We start from the raw sequence: 20,960 nt of genomic DNA, 5'->3' as shown, positions 1-20,960 counted from the left end.
CTAGGACACTTTCTGTTTGGAGCACCTTATGTGATGAACACTGGATGGAGACAAGATGACACGACAATGTATACACTTCAGAGGAGGATAGTGGATAGTGGAATAACTGTATATCATCATTATACATGCATCCAGGATCAGTAATGTATCTTATAGATCTACAACAGGGATCGATGACCAAGCCACTAGGGTCGCTTTGTGTTCAAGTCAAGCAGCCATATCACAGATCTGCATGACTGCATATATTACTGGGTTTCTTTGTAGCACACATATAAGGGGCCTGGGTGCCTCATAAATGTAACGTTTGAGATTGAGCAGAATCAAACTCGACACTAAAATTTCTGCCAAAACCAGGCTATGTTCTCTGAGCCTTTTGTTGCATGTGCCATAGATAATATATACCTTATAAGGTATATAGGTAAGGTTATATATTATCTATGCATGTGCTAATGTGTATATCAGGCTGTGTTGTGTACACATGTAACAGTCTTATGCGAGGCGGCGGTCTTATGCATTATCTAGTTAGCTATTCGTTATGGCACAGAGGATTTCAAATTAAGTCCAGTCAGTAGCTATTAGAAAAATGTACCTTCAAAGTTAATAAGAGGCTAAGTAACTAGTTTGGCACTTTTTTGCAGGTCACGCTTTTCGATTCTATTCTACAGCCCGAGTACAGCCATTACTTTTATGACGTCATTGGTCAGTCCAGCACAATAGTTTTACTGATTGTGGTTTCTAGTTTAACTCGAGAGGCAATGGGGGCAAGATTGTCGTATCCAGAGGTTGACCTTAAGGACAAAGTTGCTATAGTCACTGGTGGTAACACTGGAATCGGTTATGAGACAGTAAAAGCGTTTGCTTTTATGGGAGCACACACGATTCTTGCGTGTAGATCAGAAGAACGAGGCCAACAGGTATATTCTGTTACCAAGTCTTGCTGTTACTGATTGCAATGGATAAAATACTTTCGTATAAAAAAAATCGTAAATTATGTGAACACTTTGTTCTTCGTGAAGAAAGGGGCAAAGGGACTAACGGTAAACACTTGCCTATATATAGCTAGTCAGGAAGGAACTAGTAATGCACTTGTCAATTTCATGCCCCACCCCAGGTGGGGATTTGACATTGCTTCTCATTCCCACCCCTGGGGCAATTGACAGTTGTCCAATTCACTGACCGATTTTCCGTAGTTGCATTTCTAAACAATAAAATTGCACTTGCTATAATTTTACTAGCTACAGGGCAGGTTTATTACTATGAAATATGCGCTTAGTCATCCTTGAGGTGTTGTCAAATCCTCAACCATGGGGGTGCAATATATATAGTTAATAGTTATTTAATCATTACATTAATGGCATTACATGAATTGTTAATAACAACAACAATGATGACAGTAAAAGCAGTATTTTTCAGTGGAGATGTTGAAGACTATTGTAATAGAGATGGGATCATATAGATAGATAGCCGGCTGCTGAGTGTGCTGACAGCTGCAAGGTCTCATTCTGTGCTTGTTAGCAAGTCTTCAATTAATTTAAACAAAGTTTCTGTTTGTTGCAAATACTCATTGCTTTTGGCTAATACACCTGTCGCATTCCCTTCTTCTTTCTCTTCTCAATTCTGCTTCTTCTCGTGTTCTCCTCAAATCTATAAGTGCCTATGGTGCGATTCAACTGCATCATTTGTTTCTTCCATTTAGAGCACAAAAATAAGGGATGAATTACGAGATTCTGGTTAGTGTCCAAAATCCATGATACGATCAAACATACATATGACCAAATATGGAATGAATTATGAGTGTCTGTTTAGTGTCCAAAATCCGTGATACGGTTGAATGTACATACGACCAAATATGGAATGATTTACAAGATTCTGGTTAGTGTCCAAAATGCGTGATAGGGTTGAACATACATACGACCAAATAAAGAATATTTTCACATGCTCTTGCTAGTGTGGGGCTAGTTCAGGCTTGCCCAATTAACTATGTAATGTACTTTTATGTTGTACTATCACGTGGTTGTATGCCTCCTTTTATTGCGCTTCATTAGTGCTGTGAACATGTGTAGTGGAAGTGATCTGTCTTTGTGCAGAACAGCCATACTGAATTGTTTCGAGTGGGCCACTTGGTAGGAGATGACAGCCAAGGAGGACCACGTCACTGTCAGGGCAATATCCAACAGCCTGTAATCCAGCAGATCTTGTGACCCATGGATTGACAGCCCAGGAATTGGTTGATTCAACGTTGTGGAGACATGACCCTCCTTGGCTATCATCTCCTACCAAGTGGCCCACTTGGAACCTTTCAGAAGCCTTTGCTTGTACAGGCTGCCGATGTTGAACACTCTCTGTCATCTACTAGAGATCACCGCACAGCCATACTACCACCCGCCAATCTTCATTGATCCTTCTGCTTACAGCAGCTACACTAAGCTGCTAGATGTAACTGCTTATGTTCTCCACTTTGCACACAACACCAGGCATAATTAAGCTTGCAGGACCTTTAACCACTTCTGAACTATCCATTGCCAATCTTTGATGGGTGAGCAATGTACAGCATAGATGCTTCCCAGAGGAAATAAACAGTTTACAGTCAACTAATTGTTCGTCACGACTTCCACTGGTGAGGCTCCAGCTTTACTTGGATCACACTGGCCTGATCAGTTGTGGTGGTAGGATCCATAATGCATCACTCTCAGAATCAGTTAAGTTTTTCCTTCCTTCTGCCACAGAAGGATCCATTCACCTCTATCAGGCATATTCACAAACAACGACACCATGCTGGGGTAAGCATGACTGTGGGAACAATTGTGAGGGGGCCAATTTTTGAGAATAATTCCTCTATTTCAACGATTAGGGTTTGAAGGCTCTTGAGTGTTGTTCCCAGGGCCTTCTTCCAAGGCCAGTTTAGTCAACCCAATCACCCTCTTCTAAAATCCCTCGAATCAGGGGGCTCTCTTAGAAATAAACCTCTATTCTACCCCAGTCCTAGCTAAGGCATCAGACCCCATCACTCCAGCCCACCTACTGTATAGTGGGAAAGTTGTTTGTGTGCCCTACCATGTGACTCCTGAGGACAATTACAGCTTTGGTGATATAGACATCCAAACAAGGGCTAAGAAACAAGAAATGTTACTGCAGCACTTCTGGTCCAGATGGAGACAAGAATACCTAACTGGCCTTTGAGAGTTTCATCAGGCAAGTGTCTGCAATGTTCAAACAGTGAAGCCAGGAGCTGTTGTCCTTATGCCCGATGATACTCCTTGTGTCAATTGGCATCTAGCAGTAGTAGAGGATACCATTTCTGGAGAGGACAGTCTGGTCAGAGCTGCCAATGTCAGAACATCCACCGTTTATCTGTTGGAAATAACAGCAGCAGATCCTTTACCCAGACAGAATTCCTCACCCAAGACTACCTCATCAGACAGTGATGTCCAGAGCTCCAGTGTGGAACAAGATGATAACACTAAAACTCAGGAAAGAAGACCTGTATGTCACGTTTGTTGATTCCTCTACTAAAATGATCTAGTTGAGCAGTATCTGTAGCCTCAAGACAGTTGCAGTATGTTTGTCAAGCTGGAGTGACTCCAAAAAGGAGGCTAAGGGCACAATGAACAGTCATGGGGCCTCCTGGAACCACTCTAGCCTGACAAGCATACTGCTGCATACTACATCATGTGGCTTCTTTTGCAGGTGAAGCTTGTAATAGTACTAGAATGCTTTGTGTTTAATAGCTGAATCCTTTAAATGATTTCAAGGGAGTACCCAGCTTTCACTGTCCATTCTTGAATGTTGTATTATCCAGGGTGACTGCTCTATTAGAGTGTTTCATTTGTTTTAGTGGAAAGATCCACCAATGCTGCAAAGAAGCATTGTATTGTAAAACCCAACCTGTATATCAATGTAATGAGCTTATTCATTGGTAGTTCCCTTTCATTCTATTCCTGTTTGAATTCTACTTATATAACCCTCTATAGTATCAATATACAAATAGCACAACAACATGATCCCTTCCTTTGTGGTAACCTTGCATGTCATTTCTGCTTCTGCTATATCTTTGCTTGCTACTCATCTGCTGGACATTAATGAACTTTGTTGAATGTGGGGAAATAGTGACTTGATCTCTGCAATCTATAAGCAAAAAAGCCATGCAGCCTGAGATCAAGAATTTCCCCAACCTTTACAAGTAATTCAACCTATACTTAAACAGCATGACTTCTTATGGATTACAACAGTTGTTTATTATTAAGTTTACTGTTGCCACTTTTTCTTCTGCTGCTACTCCATTTATTTCAGTGGCTGCTGCTGCCACCGAATTAATGTTAAACATAGAAAGCGTGTGTTGTGTGTGTGTTGTGTGTGTGTGTTGTGTGTGTGTGTGTTGTGTGTGTGTTGTGTGTGTGTTGTGTGTGTGTGTGTGTTGTGTGTGTGTGTGTGTGTGTGTGTGTGTGTGTGTGTGTGTGTGTGTGTGTGTGTGTGTGTGTGTGTGTGTGTGTGTGTGTGTGTGTGTGTGTGTGTGTGTGTGTGTGTGTGTGTGTGTGTGTGTGTGTGTGTGTGTGAATACAGAAGAACCTGCATGGCTGCATATGTTTTAAGATGATGTACATTATGTTAAAAAGAATTTTTAGCAAACTGTATCAGTCTTGCAAGCATATTCACAGAGAATGTTCTTTAACTTATCCAAGTGTTTGAGTTGTATTATGTTGTTTAGGCTGTTGATCATTTGAAAGAGGAGGGAAGAACAGCTGGCAAGGAGATAAAAGTTGAACTGATGAAACTTGACTTGTCATCTCTACAGTCCACCAAACAGTTTATTGAGGACTTCAAACAGAAGAACCTTCCACTACACTTGTTGATATGTAATGCTGGAATTGGTGGTGTACTACATGGTAAGGGATTGCATATGATGTATCTGTGTCATTGGGAAGCATGAAGAAAACAAGTTATCTTTTAGCAGTCTGCATTAAACCAGCAACAGTACCTGCCATATTGTGCAGCTTATAGGCACCTCCAGTTTTTAAACCAACCATTTTATACGAATAGTTTTAGTAGTAACAAACATTTGTATTATTATAGCATAAACTGCAGATAGTACTTGCCCTACCACATCATAGTGTACATACTTTCAGTTTCTACATTTCAGCTATATAGTTTAAACTACAGATTTTGTTAATACACCACAAGGGACAGGCAATAATGAAACCAATTGGCCATAATTTTGTTTGTTTGAGTCCCCACAATAACGGTATATAGTCTGTGTAGCAGTATGATTGAAACTGTAAGAAGTGAGCACTAAGTCCGATGTACTACAACCAAGGTTGTTTGTCTGTGGTTTTGACAGGAATGTACATGAACTTTCAGCAAGCTTTCTTCTACACCCTTGTATTCAACATGCTATAGACAGCAAAATAAAAATTAATTAATTTAAAAAAAACAGTGGTTAGAAACACTTGCTTGAGCGTAGGTTATGAATGCTTTATTTGGCACAAAACTGCATTGATATGTGCACTAGTTGGATTAATGTCTGATCCCAAGGAATGTATAGTAGGCTGTTAGGCTTTTCAGCTTTATAATAGTGATGAGCATTCTAACCTTATTGCTATCTCTATGGAAAGTATGCTGTGACAAAGTTGTAGTACTGTAATTAGATTTGTTCCTAACACAGATACGTTAGGATTAGTTTTATAGTTAATCTGTGTACTATATTATATTTCATATAGGCAAGACTGAAGACAACCTTGAACTACATTTTCAAGTAAGGCTATGTTATTATATAAGGATGTATGACATTTTGTGGAGGTGTTAAGAAATTTTGAGTTTCTTCTATTGTGAACCTGAGCTATCCAAATGTTTGTGCTATAATAACTGTTTAATTGTTTTTCATTAACAGAAGCTTTTATTTTAAGATGATGTCGAGTTTTGCTAGAGTTTGTTGTTTTTCATTATATACCAATCACTATAAATCATGGCCTGGTTATACCCCTAGTAAATTACTGGCGAGCTTAAGGCTGTGTAGTGTTTGCTCATTTCACAATGATGTTAGTTGATATGTGGTACCCATTGGTAGTATTATGATCAAGTATTTTTACCTCATTGCTTGCTGGCGTCAAGTGTTCAGTACTGTTGGCTTCAAGTACTGCTGTCTTCCAACAAACATGGTATGGAACTGAATACCAAACCTTACTCAGAGGCTAAGTATCTGTGATGACCTGTTACTATTCAATAATTGTATTGTTGTAAAAAGAAGATAGAACGATGTCCACTTTGGTGACCAGCGCTATTCAAATAACTTCTTCGGAAAGTATACAATGATAGGCATTCACCAATGATGATGTTCTCTACTATGCTATGTCTTGGTGACCACACACACAGAGTCTTGAATAGCTCTAAAAGCACAGTAGTATAAGTCACCAATTATTGACCACCTAACCTTTAACATGGCATAACCGGGCATCGGACATCATAGAGTAGCAAAAGTTTCGGTGGAGCTGCATCTATTATCTCCCAACACACACTACAAAAATCTTCCCCACGATCAAAAGTGTACGAGAATACTGGCGATTATAGCAAACGACATGCATCTATCAATTATCAACCGTCTCTACCTATTATCAACTTACGTGTAAATTTCAATCTAAACCAGCTGTAGTCAGCCCCCAAAAAGGCCAGGGTGAAAAAGATATGAAATCCAAGGTGGCGGCCAAGAAATGGTTGTGATGGTAGGTTAATGGTAAAATTTTTAATAATGACAATTCAGGTGAATTTGTGTTGCCTCCTCCAAGTTTCACTAGGATTCGGCACAAAATTCACCTGAATTGTCATTTATTATCATTTTTGCCTACCATCACAACCATTTCTTGGCCTCCACCTTGGATTTCACTTTTTTTTTACCATAGCTTTTTTGGGGGCCACACTCTTTTTTCACAGCTTGGCTGTTTTGGTTTAGATATCACTTCTTTTTGTTTTGCAAACCACAAAGCCAGCCATAAACTGGCTTTGTTGCTTTTTTAAAACTTTTTTTTTTCCTTCACTGCAGAAATTGTGGAACAAAAGAAGCAATTGTGTGTATACCTTTTTGTCAAATTAAATATTTGTATATTTAACACTGATTGATTATCACATAGGTAATAAGGTGACTCCTTACATAACTGAACTGTAGCTGAAACTCTCATCTCATTGTTTGTAGTTGAACTCCTTTCAGGGTGACTTGTTTCTAGCTGAACTCTCTACGTGGTGATTTGTTTCCAGCACATATTTCTACAGGGTGATTTGTTTGTAGCTGATATCTCTACAGGGTGACTTGTTTCTAGCTGAACTCTCTACTGGGTGACTTGTTCCTAACTGATCTCTCTACATGGTGATTTGTTTCCAGCACATATTTTTACTGAGTGATTTGTTTGTAGCTGATATCTATACAGGTTACTTGTTTCTAGCTGATCTTTCTTCAGGGTGACTGCTCTATTAGGATAACTGCTCTATTAGGGTATCTCAATCTCGCACTTGCTACACCAAGTTGAATTTCGTGTTATAACTCTGTGGCTTTAAGTCTAATTCTTATACACCATTGAAGAGCCTTTCTAAGATAATTACTCCATCTGTACAGCGAATTTCAAAGCATTACTCCAAGTGGTTTTTCTGATAGGCGTGGCAAGTAGTTGTTTTTTATTAGCTAATCTTGATTGCATAATTGTTACACACTGTTGGTCTTTTTCGTTGTATCTTCCTGGTTTTTAGCTTGATTTCTTTCAAACCACAAAAGGTTTGAGGTTCAATAGTTAACCTATTCACACACCGATTTCAGCTTCTTCCCATAAGCAGTTTGCCCTGTAGGCGTGACAACATATTGGTGTTATTTTTTGTGAATAATCGCTAATAACTCTTTGCCTGTTTATCGTATTCCAGCCAAACAAGTCGCATATCTCGGGAACGCTCAAAGCAATTTCACTCAAATTTGGTGTGTGGAGTACTGATGTTGGAGGGCATGTCCACAGCAAAAATCGTCTTATTTCGTAAAGGCAGCACAGAGCTACAGAGGTGCAAAAATTGCGTTTTCTTTTTTCCTGTCTATACTCACGGTGTTGCATGCCGGCTTCTTAGGCTGCACGACACACTAACATGTGTCTTGATTGCCAATTATCGACCAATTCCAAGAAATGGAGCATAACTTGCTATGAATTTGCACAAGTGATACAGCTATGCTAACAACTTAACCACTAACATGACAAGGGTCTACACCTAAAAAAATGAATCAAATTGAACATTCTGCTCAAAAGATATGCACACATTTAGTTAGATCATTTTTATGTACATTCACATAATACTTCACAGATGTACATGTAGGCCATAATCAACTTGTAAGCACTAGCTAGTTGTCCACACTAGTTCTCATTAGTGCATAAAGTCCATCCATTTCCTTATCAACTTTCCAGTGTGATAGACGAGACACCTTGGTAGTTACATTCCGGATCATGTTGCACCTTGATCATCACTGGATATATGCCTGCTTAGCAACTATAATCACTATCAATAGTTTCATCTTCACCATTTCTGAGTCAAATATGGCTCAGGCCCCACTGGTGTCTTTAGCTTATTCTCTGAAGCTTCCTTTCTGTTTGCTTTACTTCCCTCCTTTTTACTTTGCCTTCTTTCTCTTGTCATCTCTCCTTCTTTCTCTTTGCTTATTGGTACTCTTTTCTTTTTCATCTTCTAAAATTACCTCTAAAACGTATAAAATATTTATGATGTATGTAGAATTACAGCAACACCAGTAGCAACATTATTTGGTACAGAAATTTAGCCGATAGCTAGCTAGCTATAGATATTCAGACAAAATGCACTCATCAACTTCTCACAAGATCATTACCCCCTTCTTAATTGCCATAGATTGTCATACTTCTCTAACTACCTGTTTTCTCAGTCCTAATCTTGCCAATTTATTTATCTCGACATTTATCTTCCCAGGGCTAGTTTTATCGTGAATGCCGAGGGCCATTGTGGCTTTTGTCCGTGTTTCAGCCATCCAGAATTATATATTTAGTACTGTAGTTGGAGCACCATGTAGTCCTTCTGCTTCATTCACCACGTCTCATTCAACAAAACCACGTTCATTGCGAAGCTCATCACCTTCCAGCACTACCAGGCGATTCATCAGCTTATTGTTCCAGTTCAACGCCACTATGCTTTGTGCCTTTCCATGTTTGATTTCTGACATCGTAAGAGCACTGGATAGTCCAAAGGGAGAACAGGTTCAACAGTCTTTTGACTTGTGTTCGTAGTTATTTGGATACTACTGGTTGATAATTGGTGTAGTCTACTGGTCGATAATCGGTTACGCTAGCTAGTTGAACAGTAGGTAGTTAGTTAAATAACTCACACTCTCTTCTTGCATTTTCTTTGCTACTAAAGTTGTAATTCTATTTAAAAAGTGTACTGGAAACTTTACATACACTTTTGCTTCAGTAGTGAGTATGTAGTCTCACTCTGTATGATTTGTGGTCCGATCCTCCTTATACTTTTCATTAGTTTGCATCAGATCGCTCGTCCTATATAGTATTTGTCAAATATTACAGTTATAATAGATTTTAGCTTACTGGAACACTAACTAGGGGTTTCTGAATTTAAGTCCCACATTATGGGGTGACCTTTTTGTGACTTTCCACCATAACAATGTGATCACATGCCACTGCAGGTCAGCAGAGCAGATCTTCATGAGTTCTCAAAATTTGGCAATGTGCTCAAAACTCACAAAACACACCAAGAGATGGTCCAAAGGGTACATACCCAGCCAGTACAACTGAAGACTACACAGAGAAACATTAGTAGGCTAAGGAATGCCTTAAAATTTGCTAATTTCCTAGACAACTAAACTTTCTATAGACAACTACAAACTTGAGAATTTATTAGGTAACGACAGATCAACACATATTGCCAAATGATATGCAATGGTTTGCTTTGTGATTGGCACCTTGTTTTACTTTTATACAAATAATAATAATAGTGATCAGCAGCTTAGGCAACTACAGATCTTGATCATATATAACAGGGGGAATCAAATCAAAAATCAAACGGTAACTATTGTAGTCATCCTAAAAAAATTCTATATGCTCTGAAAATACTTGAATGATCCAACTAGCTGACCTATCATTTCAAATGGTAACTGTTGCGAAAATGATGGATGATCCAATCGGTTGATACAGGTTTAGACAGCAAGCACATATTCAATGCCTGTGGCAAGACGATTGATCAGATATCACTATTTGTGCTAAACAGCAGGACCTGGATTATCTGAACCCTCGATTATCCGAACAGTAGCGGTGACGGTTCTATTAGGATATTTTGTCAACAGATGTATGTTCTATTAGAGTATTTTGCTACCTTCTATTAGAGTAGTTCAGCAGAGCTCTGTATATAAATCAATGGGCTTCATTTATCCGAACAAATTCACTTATCTGAACTCAGCTGGCACACAGGTGTTTGGATAATGGAGGTCCTACTGTATAAGTATAAGGAATGATATGATTGAAGTATAGGTATTAAATGTCCACTATTATAGCTGCAGGTGTAGATGACCTACCTTGTTTCCTCGCTTTTTATTTCTATGACCCCTTATATTTGTTTGTGTGCTTTTTGTATGGTGAACCATGCATACCACATCAAAGGAAAGGATCAGACATACATAACATGCACCCAGACTGTCTATTATTGAAATGCCCTGTTGCCATTTCACTTCATTTTTCAGCTTTGTTCAACCTGTTATACAGTATTACAAATGAAGAACAGTACAAGGAGCACCTGTGTGCATCTGCAACCAATTCAGTCGCTATGGAAAGAAATGATTAAATGCACGCCCTACTAGTACTGGGAAGCAAATGGCTATTTTGCTCTGATTTCAGGTATGCTTTACCTGAAAACAACGTTATGAACAGTACGAGATGGGCCTCCACTAACTATAGATATTATGGACAACTCTTGTAACAGCCATCTTGCACTGAAGCCACCATGCGTCACCACAAATCAACACCTTCAAGGCAACGGAGAAGGAAGTAGAACACAAAGGAGGACATGGGTAAATCCGTGATGCATGCACTGTAGCTGCTGTGGTTGGCAAAAAGGCACATCTAGGGCCAAAGCAACATCAAACAGTGAAGAAATAAAGTCTGTAGCAATAACCATAGTTGAGTTATGTTTTGCTGAAGGCATCAGTTAGTCATTTAGTAGCTTACAGTTTGTGAATATTGTGAAACCCACAATCAATTTTCATATCTAAGACTATCATATAGTACGATAGTTCTATATAGTAGGGACATCGAAGGTGTGGGGGCGATCCGTGATATAATATAACCCAAAAACCTGCCGCGATTTTTCCTCACAACGACATGACAGTATTGTTTGGGTAAAACCAAGCCCAAAAGTGTCTTCAGATCGACCTGAAATGTTTCCGTCAAGTTGCTACAGAATTTTTTTATTTTATTTATTCAACGGAATTTTCTACTGCCCGCCTGCCTGCCTGACACCTTCAGTCAAGCGTAGCGGAAAACTGGCTACAGCTACAGGCCTAATTCTTTCACAGAAACGTTTCTAGTTTGCTTAAGAAAAAGCCTTTGGTATATTGATAAACATACAATGCTTGCGCTATTGTCTTACCTTTTATCCTTCTTTGCCATGGCCATCAGTCAGGGTTCTACCAAGAGCAACTCACGGCGAACTATATAGCAATGTGTAAGTCAATAAATATAGTTTATTTAGTAACAATGTTAAACCGAGTCGGGTCATCCCGGTCCCGCTTTACAGATTATTCGGGTCTGACCCCACGTGCTAAATTAAATGTGGACATGTTACTACACATCATAGCGTAGCCCTACTTCTTTCGTGAGACATTGGTAGCCACACCCACTCATCAGTCCGTAGGTATGCACGAATCCACGTCCATTATTGTCTGCAGGCTTATGTAGAGCCATGCCCACTGATCACTTGTTATTGTGTAATGTAACTGAACTATTATATTTATGTATTTATTTGTCTGTACCCACAAGCTGTAATTACAACGAATGCACGTGTGTCTTTAATTGATTCCAATTAATGCTTGTAGTGTGTGTATGAGTATGTTAATCCGTGCCGAGTAGACTTCTATTATACTGGTAGCAGAGGATGGCTAGTAAACATGTTAGTATACCGAAGTCTTTTACTGATGGTGATGCTCAAGAGTGGTTCCAACGTTTTGAAATTTGTGCCGCTGCGAATGAGTGGACTGCTGCAACAAAATTGTTGAAACTGCCCACGTTATTGGAAGGAGAGGCACTGGCGGTATGGTTGGAATTGTCTACAGAGAGTACGGCAGACTACGCCACAGTGAAGAAAAGTCTGATCAGCAAGATGGCGCCTACAGAATTCGTCTTGTTAGAAGAATTTCACTCTCGCAAGCTTCGCCCCGGAGAAGCCATCGCTCTTTACCTTCACGACCTTAAGCGACTGCTAAAGCAAGCAATGCCAGAGTTGGCAGCAGCAGCGGCCAAGCCGTTATTATTACACCAGTTCCTGGCGGGTTTACCTGGACCCATTAGTAGACAGCTGCACACTGTCGGTGTGGCAGATGACCTTGACGCCGTTGTTGAAAGAGCAAAGCTTTTGATGGCAGCTAATGAACAAGAAAAACCTACAGCAGCAGTATCCACTCGTGCAACAGAATTTGACGAATTGAGAAGTCAAATGCAACAGCTGACAGAACAGGTGGCTGCACTTACCACAAATTCGAAGAGTGGAAGTACACAACATTGTTATTACTGGAGTTTTCTGGTGTTATTTCAGAATACCAAGATCTTTTCTCTACAACTCCTGGTCATACCTCACTAGCTTGCCACCACATTCCTACCCAGGGTCCTCCAATCCGTGTACCTCCCAGGCGAGTACCAGCCCATTACAGAAATGAAGTGGAAAGACAAATCCAACAAATGCTTGAACAGGGAGTTATCACTGAGAGCAGCAGCCCCTGGATGGCCCCAGCTGTCTTCGTTCCTAAAATGTCTGGTGAATTGCGTATTTGTATTGACTACCGCCAACTTAATAAGTAAACAGTAAAAGATGCATATCCCTTACCTCTTCCAGATGAAGTGCAGGATAAACTATCAGGGTGCACAGTATTTATCACCTTGGATTTACATAGTGGATATTGGCAGCTACCAGTGGCTCTTCACGATCAACTAAAGACAGCATTCTGCCCTGGTCCAGGCATGGGTCTATATCAATTCTGCCGTATGTCTTTTGGTCTCACAAGTGCCCCAGGGTCCTTCCAACGTTTAATGGACTCAGTAACAAGAGGACTACCTTTTGTCATGACATACCTCGATGATTTACTAATTTACTCCCCAACACCACAAGTCCATCAACAACATTTACGTCAAGTTTTCAACGTCTTCGAGATGCCAGCTTGACCCTACGTGGAAAAAAGTGTCACATAGGCTTACCACAAGTCTCTTATTTGGGTCATATTTTTGATGGCAGTGGTATGTATCCTGACCCCAGCAAAGTTGACAGTATCCATCAATGGCCACCACCTTCTAATGTTACAGAACTAAAACAATTCCTTGGCCTTGCATCCTATTACCGCCGATATATCAAAGGCTTCGCCGACATTGCAGCACCTCTTCACAATTTGACCAAAAAATCAATCTCTTTTTCATGGACTGACGACTGCCATAAAGTCTTTTCACTACTGAAGTCTATGCTTATTCAAGCACCAATATTGGCATTTCCAGATTTCACCAATACTGCAGCTCCCTTCTTGTTGCAAACTGATGCCAGTGCTGTGGGTCTCGGTGCCGTTTTAGAACAAGGTGGCCGTGTTATAGCCTATGCCAGCCACACATTGAACAGTGCTGAACAGCAGTATAGCACAATACAGAAAGAATGTCTTGCAGCAGTTTTTGCCTTAAAACAGTTTCGGCATTACTTGCTTGGCCGCTCCTTTCAACTGCTCACAGATCATGCGCCCCTTCAATGGCTTTCGGCTCAAAAGGTGGAAGGGTTATTGTGTCGCTGGGCATTAGCCATGTAGGAATATAGTTTTCAAATAGTTTATCATAAAGGCAGTCTCAATGTGAATGCTGATGCTTTGTCACGTTCATCACAACCAGTAGCAATGACTTCTGTTCAACAACTTACCATTCAAATGAAAGATGCTCAACAGTCAGATCCTGTGTTTCAACAAATCTACCAAACATTATTGTCATCACCAGAAAAGCCACCACATGACCCTGCATGGAGACAATCACCACTACGAAGGTATGCTCAATTGTGGCACCAATTGTGTATTGTTGAGAATGTCATTTGTCGTACTTACTGTCCCAGTCCAGCTTCAGATAGTGTCACTGTACCATTAGTACCACCTACCTTACATTCAGAGTTTTTACAAGAGGCACATGATATTCCCAGTGCAGGCCACCAAGGGTACCTCAAAACCTTAAGCCGTTTGCACCAACAGGCGTATTGGGCTGGTATGGCTGGTAATGTACAACAATACTGTCAACAATGTAATACATGTCAAGCGTCCAAGTTACCATCTCCTATTCAGGCACCACTTCACAATGCTCCTATTGGCAACCCATGGGAGATGCTAGCTGTAGACATTTTGGAAGTGCCAATTTCTCGTAAGAATCACCGCTACTTACTGGTTATCATGGACTACTTTACTAAATGGGTTGATGCTGTTCCACTTCGTGACCAGGCAGCAGTTTCAATCAGTGATGCTGTCATCAAGTTATGCAGTAACTTTGGGATTCCAACAGTCATACACTCTGATCAAGGTAGAAACTTTGAAAGTTGTCTTTTTTCTCAAGTGCTGCAAGCCTTTGGCATCCAGAAGTCAAGAACCACGGCCTACCATCCCCAAGGAGATGAAATGGTTGAACGCTTTAACTGTTCTATATTGCAAATGCTAAGATGTTATGTGGATCAAGAAGATGACTGGGAGCGTTACTTACCATTGGTACTGTATGCATATAGAACGGCACAGCACTCTTCAACAGGCGTATCTCCATTCCAACTAATGTTTGGACGTCAGCCACAACCTTCACCATTTAAACCACCAACTGCCTTTGATCTGAACACTTACTCTGCTTAGAACTACAAGCTAAGCTGGCACACTTACAAGATTTAGTTCATACGAATTTGGCCTCTGCTGCACAGAAACAAAAGTTTCACTATGATAAACATTCCAAAACTAGATCATTTCAACCAGGAGATCCAGTTTGGCTGTCCATCCCAACAAGTGGTAAATTGCAACCTAGATGGGAAGGGAAGTGGACTGTTGTGGAACTTAAGACTCCCATAAATCTGAGGATTACGAATGGGACAAAAACTAAAGTAGTACACACTAACCTGGTTCAACACAGAAGTATACCATAGACTGATAACACATTACCAACACATGGACACTCTTCATCAAACTGGTATCCGCCCCAAGTTTCACATCATGTCATAGAGTCTGCTTCTGAATCACGCTATTCACAACGCAGCAGAAGACCACCAGACTGGTTTCAACCTTAGTAACTTACCAAGCTTGGGACAAGCTTTTTAGAAGGGAGGACGATTGTAATGTAAATGAACTATTATATTTGTGTATTTATTTGTCTGTACCCACAAGCTGTAATTATAACGAATGCACAGTGTGTCTTTAATTGATTCCAATTAATGCTTGTAGTGTGTGTATGAGTGTGTTAATCCGTGCCGAGTAGACTTCTATTACAATTGTATGAGTCATAATCTAGTATAATAGTGTAGTGATTAACTTTTTTAAAAATATTGTGACTGGTTTTGTGAAAAGCAGGCTATTTAGTGGTCATGAGCTTGCAAAAAAACTTCACAAACAAATACTGTAAAACAATAAGAAGTGAATATCCCTACTGTGCTGCACAGTAGGGATATTCACTTCTTATTGTTTTACAGTATTTGGACATTACGTACTACTCTGATCCAGCTTGTTTCAGTACTTTTTATTGCAGCACTATACACTGTCCCTACTCTAATTTATAATTCCTAATTTTTTCTTACACTTGTATTATAAAGAATAATCAATCTTCACCTTCTGTTGGTTAAGGATTGATGATTCCTTATATAGTGTAGACAATTGCCCTCACAATTTTTGGAAAGGCTCTTTCACAAAATGTGCTGAGCTTTGCAAAACAATTAAATGTATGTGAAGCCATACAAAATCATGATGCATTGACAGTACAACACAGTAGGTGCTGACAGTTTTTGTCATAAACAATACCACTTATCAAGCACGGTTTGTGATATTTCTGCTGTAGTACACTGTAATTCCTTAAGGTATGGATTTAACCAGCCATTCTGATGTGTGAGGTATAGATCACATTTGTAGCTTTCATGAATTTGTATTTTAATGATTTTCGCACACTTTAAGTAGCCTACTGTACTGTACCATCAGGTGCTGTTGGTTGAGGTTGTGTAGAAACACAGACTAGTGAAATGTCCTTTCCTCTTGCCTTTTACAAGTATCCCACTAGCAGGTCTTTATATTCCCTGGGTACACCATGTCACTCTTCAAAGATGAGCTCTATAGCATATTCACATATGTAGTACTGTGAAAAAGAAATGCAGGGTATATATAATGCCTGCCAAATCTATTGAAGGTCATTTATTGGTCTTGCAACTGGATGGTATGCTGTATCATGACTTTACTACTATATCATGAGTCCATTTGCAAGTGTTGGATCTATATGCAGTATCTTGTCCTTCAAGTTGTTACATACTCCTATAAGACAAAGCAGAGCTGTGATGTACTCCCATACAGCAAATTATTTCTTCAATTAAATTGTACTCTTTTTGTTCAGAAATAACATTCTATTGCATGCACCTTAAAATATTCATTGTGTTTGGTCATCACCTCAGTTGACTTTTGCTCCATCCATATAGAGGATAATGTTGGTGGATAACACAACACAGCTGGCCACATTGCCTAAATATTACAGGAGGGTGCTACTGTAATTCAACTAGTCAACATGCTTCATTTTTGGATTGGATACCACATAATCTAAGGCATGAAATTGCTGCACTTCCATTTGAGCCTGCTTGAACAGATAAGGTTACTGCTGAAGTTATGAAAACAACAATCAAAAAATCAATATCAGTAACTTCACAGCATATTTAGCAACATGTAGTTTCACGTCAGAAGCACTCACAGCTGTTGGGTAGTAAAGCTTTTATAAAAAATATATGCAGTAATGGGTACATTTGAATTTTCTGAGGAACGCATATATAATGTTGCTTTAATGTCCTGACCAACATGTAGCTTGTTGCATTGAAGCTAGGTTATAAAGCTAGATGTAGTCCACTGGGACACGTCAATGATGTTATGTTAAAAACCACTGCATACATATCATTAGGTTAATCATCTTGGTCACCTTCTGATATGCTTGGAGCTCCTACCTTGTATGATGAACACTGATGGAGACAAGAGGATTGTTATTGTGTCATCACGAGCTGCTAAGTTTTTTGGAGTCTGGGACCCTAGTAATCTACAGGGAGACACCAGCTATGGTAGAGCGAAGTTTTATGGCAACTCAAAGTTATACAATGTGAGGTAATAGCTATATTTCACCTGTAGCTATCAACTTGTGTACATGCAGATAATGACAATGTATGCACTTCAGAGGAGGATAGTGGATTGTGGAATAACTGTATCATCACTACATCCGGGAACGGTAATGAATTTGTCTATCATGTAGGTACTAATTAATGGATTGTTGTTTTTGTGCAGGTAAATACAGAGCTGGTACGTTACACTGATGACGTGTGGTATTCATGGGCAATTAAAGCTTATTTCAGTGCTGGTGTGTACCGTAATAGTATCTGTGTACAAAGTAGATGTTTAACCACTGTACCAATTATAGAGATTTATGTCAAAAGATATAGTTAGATATAGTTTAGTGTTAGTTTCTATACACTTTATAAGGTTAAGTGACTGAACTCCTTTGCACTCTCCACTGTTAAACTATGTTTCTATGCAACATGTGTTTACTGAACATCACTGAACAGCAGAAACCTCCGTGCTGTTTCTTGAACTTCAAGTGCCAGCATAAATTCATCGTGGATATGAGGAAATATACCTATTTGAGGTTAAATTTCACATTTCCATCATGTGTGTATGCACTTCTTAGAAGTGAATGTTAAATTTGTGCGAACAATTTAATGTGTTGCACATACATGTAAGTGTGCTCATGACAAAAGCTGCTAATATTGCTGCCATATGTAGAACATGTGCTGGAATTACAATTTTACTTTTACCTTGCACATGCAGCTTCTTCGTGTCGTGTCAAAACCAGATGCATTCACTGTACTTTAATCAACTAATCAATTTTGTGAAGTCTTTTTTAGGAAACTATACCAACTTAGTGTGTATTTATACTAGTGGGTTAAGTAGATTCATTGTGGGCTGATTTATGTGTGAGTATAAATTTTTGTGCTATGTATGTTGTTTAGGACGTACTCCCCAACAGGGAGCAGTAACTACCATCAATTGTGCTGTCAACCTGTCGCTGAACTCCCAACAAGCTGTCTACTATAACAACTGTAGACCTGAACAAGCACCAATTGCAGCAAGGTGTGTGTATACTGAAAAATGTTACCGTATTTACTTGATTTGTGCCGCACCCTCGAATAATACCACATTATACTTTCACAATTACTTTTTATTAGTGCTTTCATACCTTTAGTATTTAGTTTTTAACTTGAAGTTGAGTATATCAGGCAAACTCTAATAGGGGTGGTGGGCAGAGGGCAAAAGGTTGTTTACAAATAAAAGAGGAACACATATCAAAACTGAAAGGAAGGTTACAGCACAGGTCTTTATTCAACATCGTACAGGCCACATACAGTTATCCCAGGTTAACCAGAGCTCCATCAAGGCCCCCAGACTGCTCATACAGGAAAGGCAGCCAGCAAAATCAGATTACTCAAGCCTGGTTGATTTTAACAGTGAAATTTGATAGTGTATTTGTGTTCATAGCAAAAAAATCATACCTGCTATCATGGGGGTCTTCCCAGACCCAGTCACATATAGTTGATATAGCTACATAGCTGTTGCTATCTAAGATATCATTTGTAGTGTAATCTTCCAATTCAGATTTGAGTATACAATATCTTCATTTATAGGTTGTTTACAAATTTCATGATATCATTGGATATGTCTTTAAATTATATAGAAATGAACAGTACCAAGAGGAGTTGTGGAGGATCAGTTGTGACCTGTTAAAGGATTGGATGTCACCTGAAATATGGAGCAAGTATTCACCTAGTACAGAAACAACATCTACAGCAGCCAAACAAGATTCTGGTAACAATGATGGAGATGACCAGCCAACAACTACAGAAAATAAGCCAGTAGCAGATGGAGATAAGCCAGTAGAAAAGCCTGTAGAGGATGGGGATAGGCCAATAGAAGATGGAGAAAAGCCTGTAGAGGATGGGGATAGGCCAGTAGAAGATGGAGATAAGCCAGTAGAAAAGCCTGTAGAGGATGGGGATGGGCCAGTAGAAGATGGAGATAAGCCTGCAGAAGATGGTGAAAAGCCTGTAGATGATGGAGATAAGTCTATGGACAATGGAGATAAGCCATCAGAGAGTGAAAATCAATAAACTATTTTATTTGTTTAGCCCTGATATGTTTTTTTTGTATACCTGGAGAGATAATGCACCATGCAGCCATGAAGAATATCGAATGTCCATTTTGTTAGTGGTTGGTCACCTTCTACTACTACTACTCCATTTTTAGGACACATAGAAACAGTGGCAATGGAAAACTGAGATACAAATTGTGATCAAAAGTTTATATGTGCTACAATGAAACTGACCACCATTTTAATAAGACTAATAGCTAGCTATTTCTTTGCAAAAGCCACCTCTTTACAAATCTCACATTAAAAGTTCCAGTCGTGCATGAAGTCGCAACCTCATTACTATCTTTATAGTAACATAGTAACATGGATGTTGAGTAGATATCTAAGAAAGGTATGGTGCTCCTGACATATCTTCTTCATTTGATATTTTAATAAGATTATTTATCACTTAATGCCCTACAATGTTGACCATAGATAGTGCACCGCATTAAAAATTTTAAAGAGAAGCCTGGTTAGCTGGTCAATTTTGGGGAGTTCAATGGAACATCGGAAACATGATGTTTCAATCAATCAATCTATCTACTAGTATAAGTACACCCACACCATTTTCTAAGTCAGTTAGAGATTGCCCACTCAGATCTTCATAGCTTTAAAAAACCTCAGCTTCACCTAGGGTTTTTAAAATCACAAAGATCTTCATGGTTGGTCTCCTTAGTCTACATTACTGCATTTAATGTATATCCATTAAGTACACTTTAATCTAAACACTCTTGTATTTTTCAGTTGTACTCCTGCATTGCTAATAGTAATTTGGTTCTTTATATAACTGCTGTACATACAATGGCCAGGCTGGCATCAATTGTGAGATCTGCAATGCTACTCAGTACATCAGTGAAGTGTGCTTGTGTTGACTCCCTTAACTGGAGATACCTATCTGTAGGGATGGATGCTACTAGGATTTTTGGATGTGATACTTTCTTGCAAAATATCAATATACAGTGGTCCCTTGATTATCCGAACTCATTGGGCCCTGAGGGAGTTGGATAATCGAGGGACCACTGTAACATTATAGCAATATGGTTCAAAACTTGCTGAAATGAAGGTAGACTATCTTGGTATACAACACAAGTTTTTTGCTAGCTATAAATACTGCACAAACAGTGCTCAAAGAAGCATAAAAAATTAGATTGTGATGTTCAACTATCTGCTATATAGGAGGTATCTAATAATTTTAGAGAACCCTATATGGTTGTCATCTATGTACCATCCACCTACAATGATGTTGAATAAATGGAAAATCTTGTACTGACTATATTCATTACATTATGAATATTCATA

At 39.3% G+C, this 20,960-nt stretch overlaps 1 protein-coding gene across 2 annotated transcripts; it reads left to right on the top strand.

The window, feature by feature from the left end:
* Positions 1-716: 716 nt before the first annotated feature.
* On the top strand, positions 717-19,728 carry LOC136261740 (retinol dehydrogenase 11-like). 2 transcript variants are annotated; one of them, XM_066055788.1, is made up of 9 exons: positions 717-914; positions 4,706-4,883; positions 5,715-5,749; positions 17,391-17,582; positions 17,634-17,708; positions 17,765-17,837; positions 18,487-18,607; positions 19,209-19,436; positions 19,479-19,728. In XM_066055788.1, exons 1-9 carry the CDS (start codon positions 756-758, stop codon positions 19,639-19,641), a joined length of 1,224 nt encoding a protein of 407 aa, XP_065911860.1. In that variant the 5' UTR covers positions 717-755; the 3' UTR covers positions 19,642-19,728. The 2 variants fall into 2 exon arrangements, with proteins under 2 accessions (XP_065911860.1, XP_065911859.1); XM_066055787.1 differs by having other exon boundaries at positions 19,209-19,728.
* The last annotated feature ends 1,232 nt before the right edge of the window (positions 19,729-20,960 follow it).

Source organism: Dysidea avara, chromosome 7, assembly GCF_963678975.1.
Source record: "Dysidea avara chromosome 7, odDysAvar1.4, whole genome shotgun sequence".
NCBI classification, from domain to species: Eukaryota; Metazoa; Porifera; class Demospongiae; order Dictyoceratida; family Dysideidae; genus Dysidea; species Dysidea avara.
The sequence above is the reverse complement of the archived record's forward strand: the minus strand, read 5'-3'. Positions and strand labels throughout refer to the sequence as shown.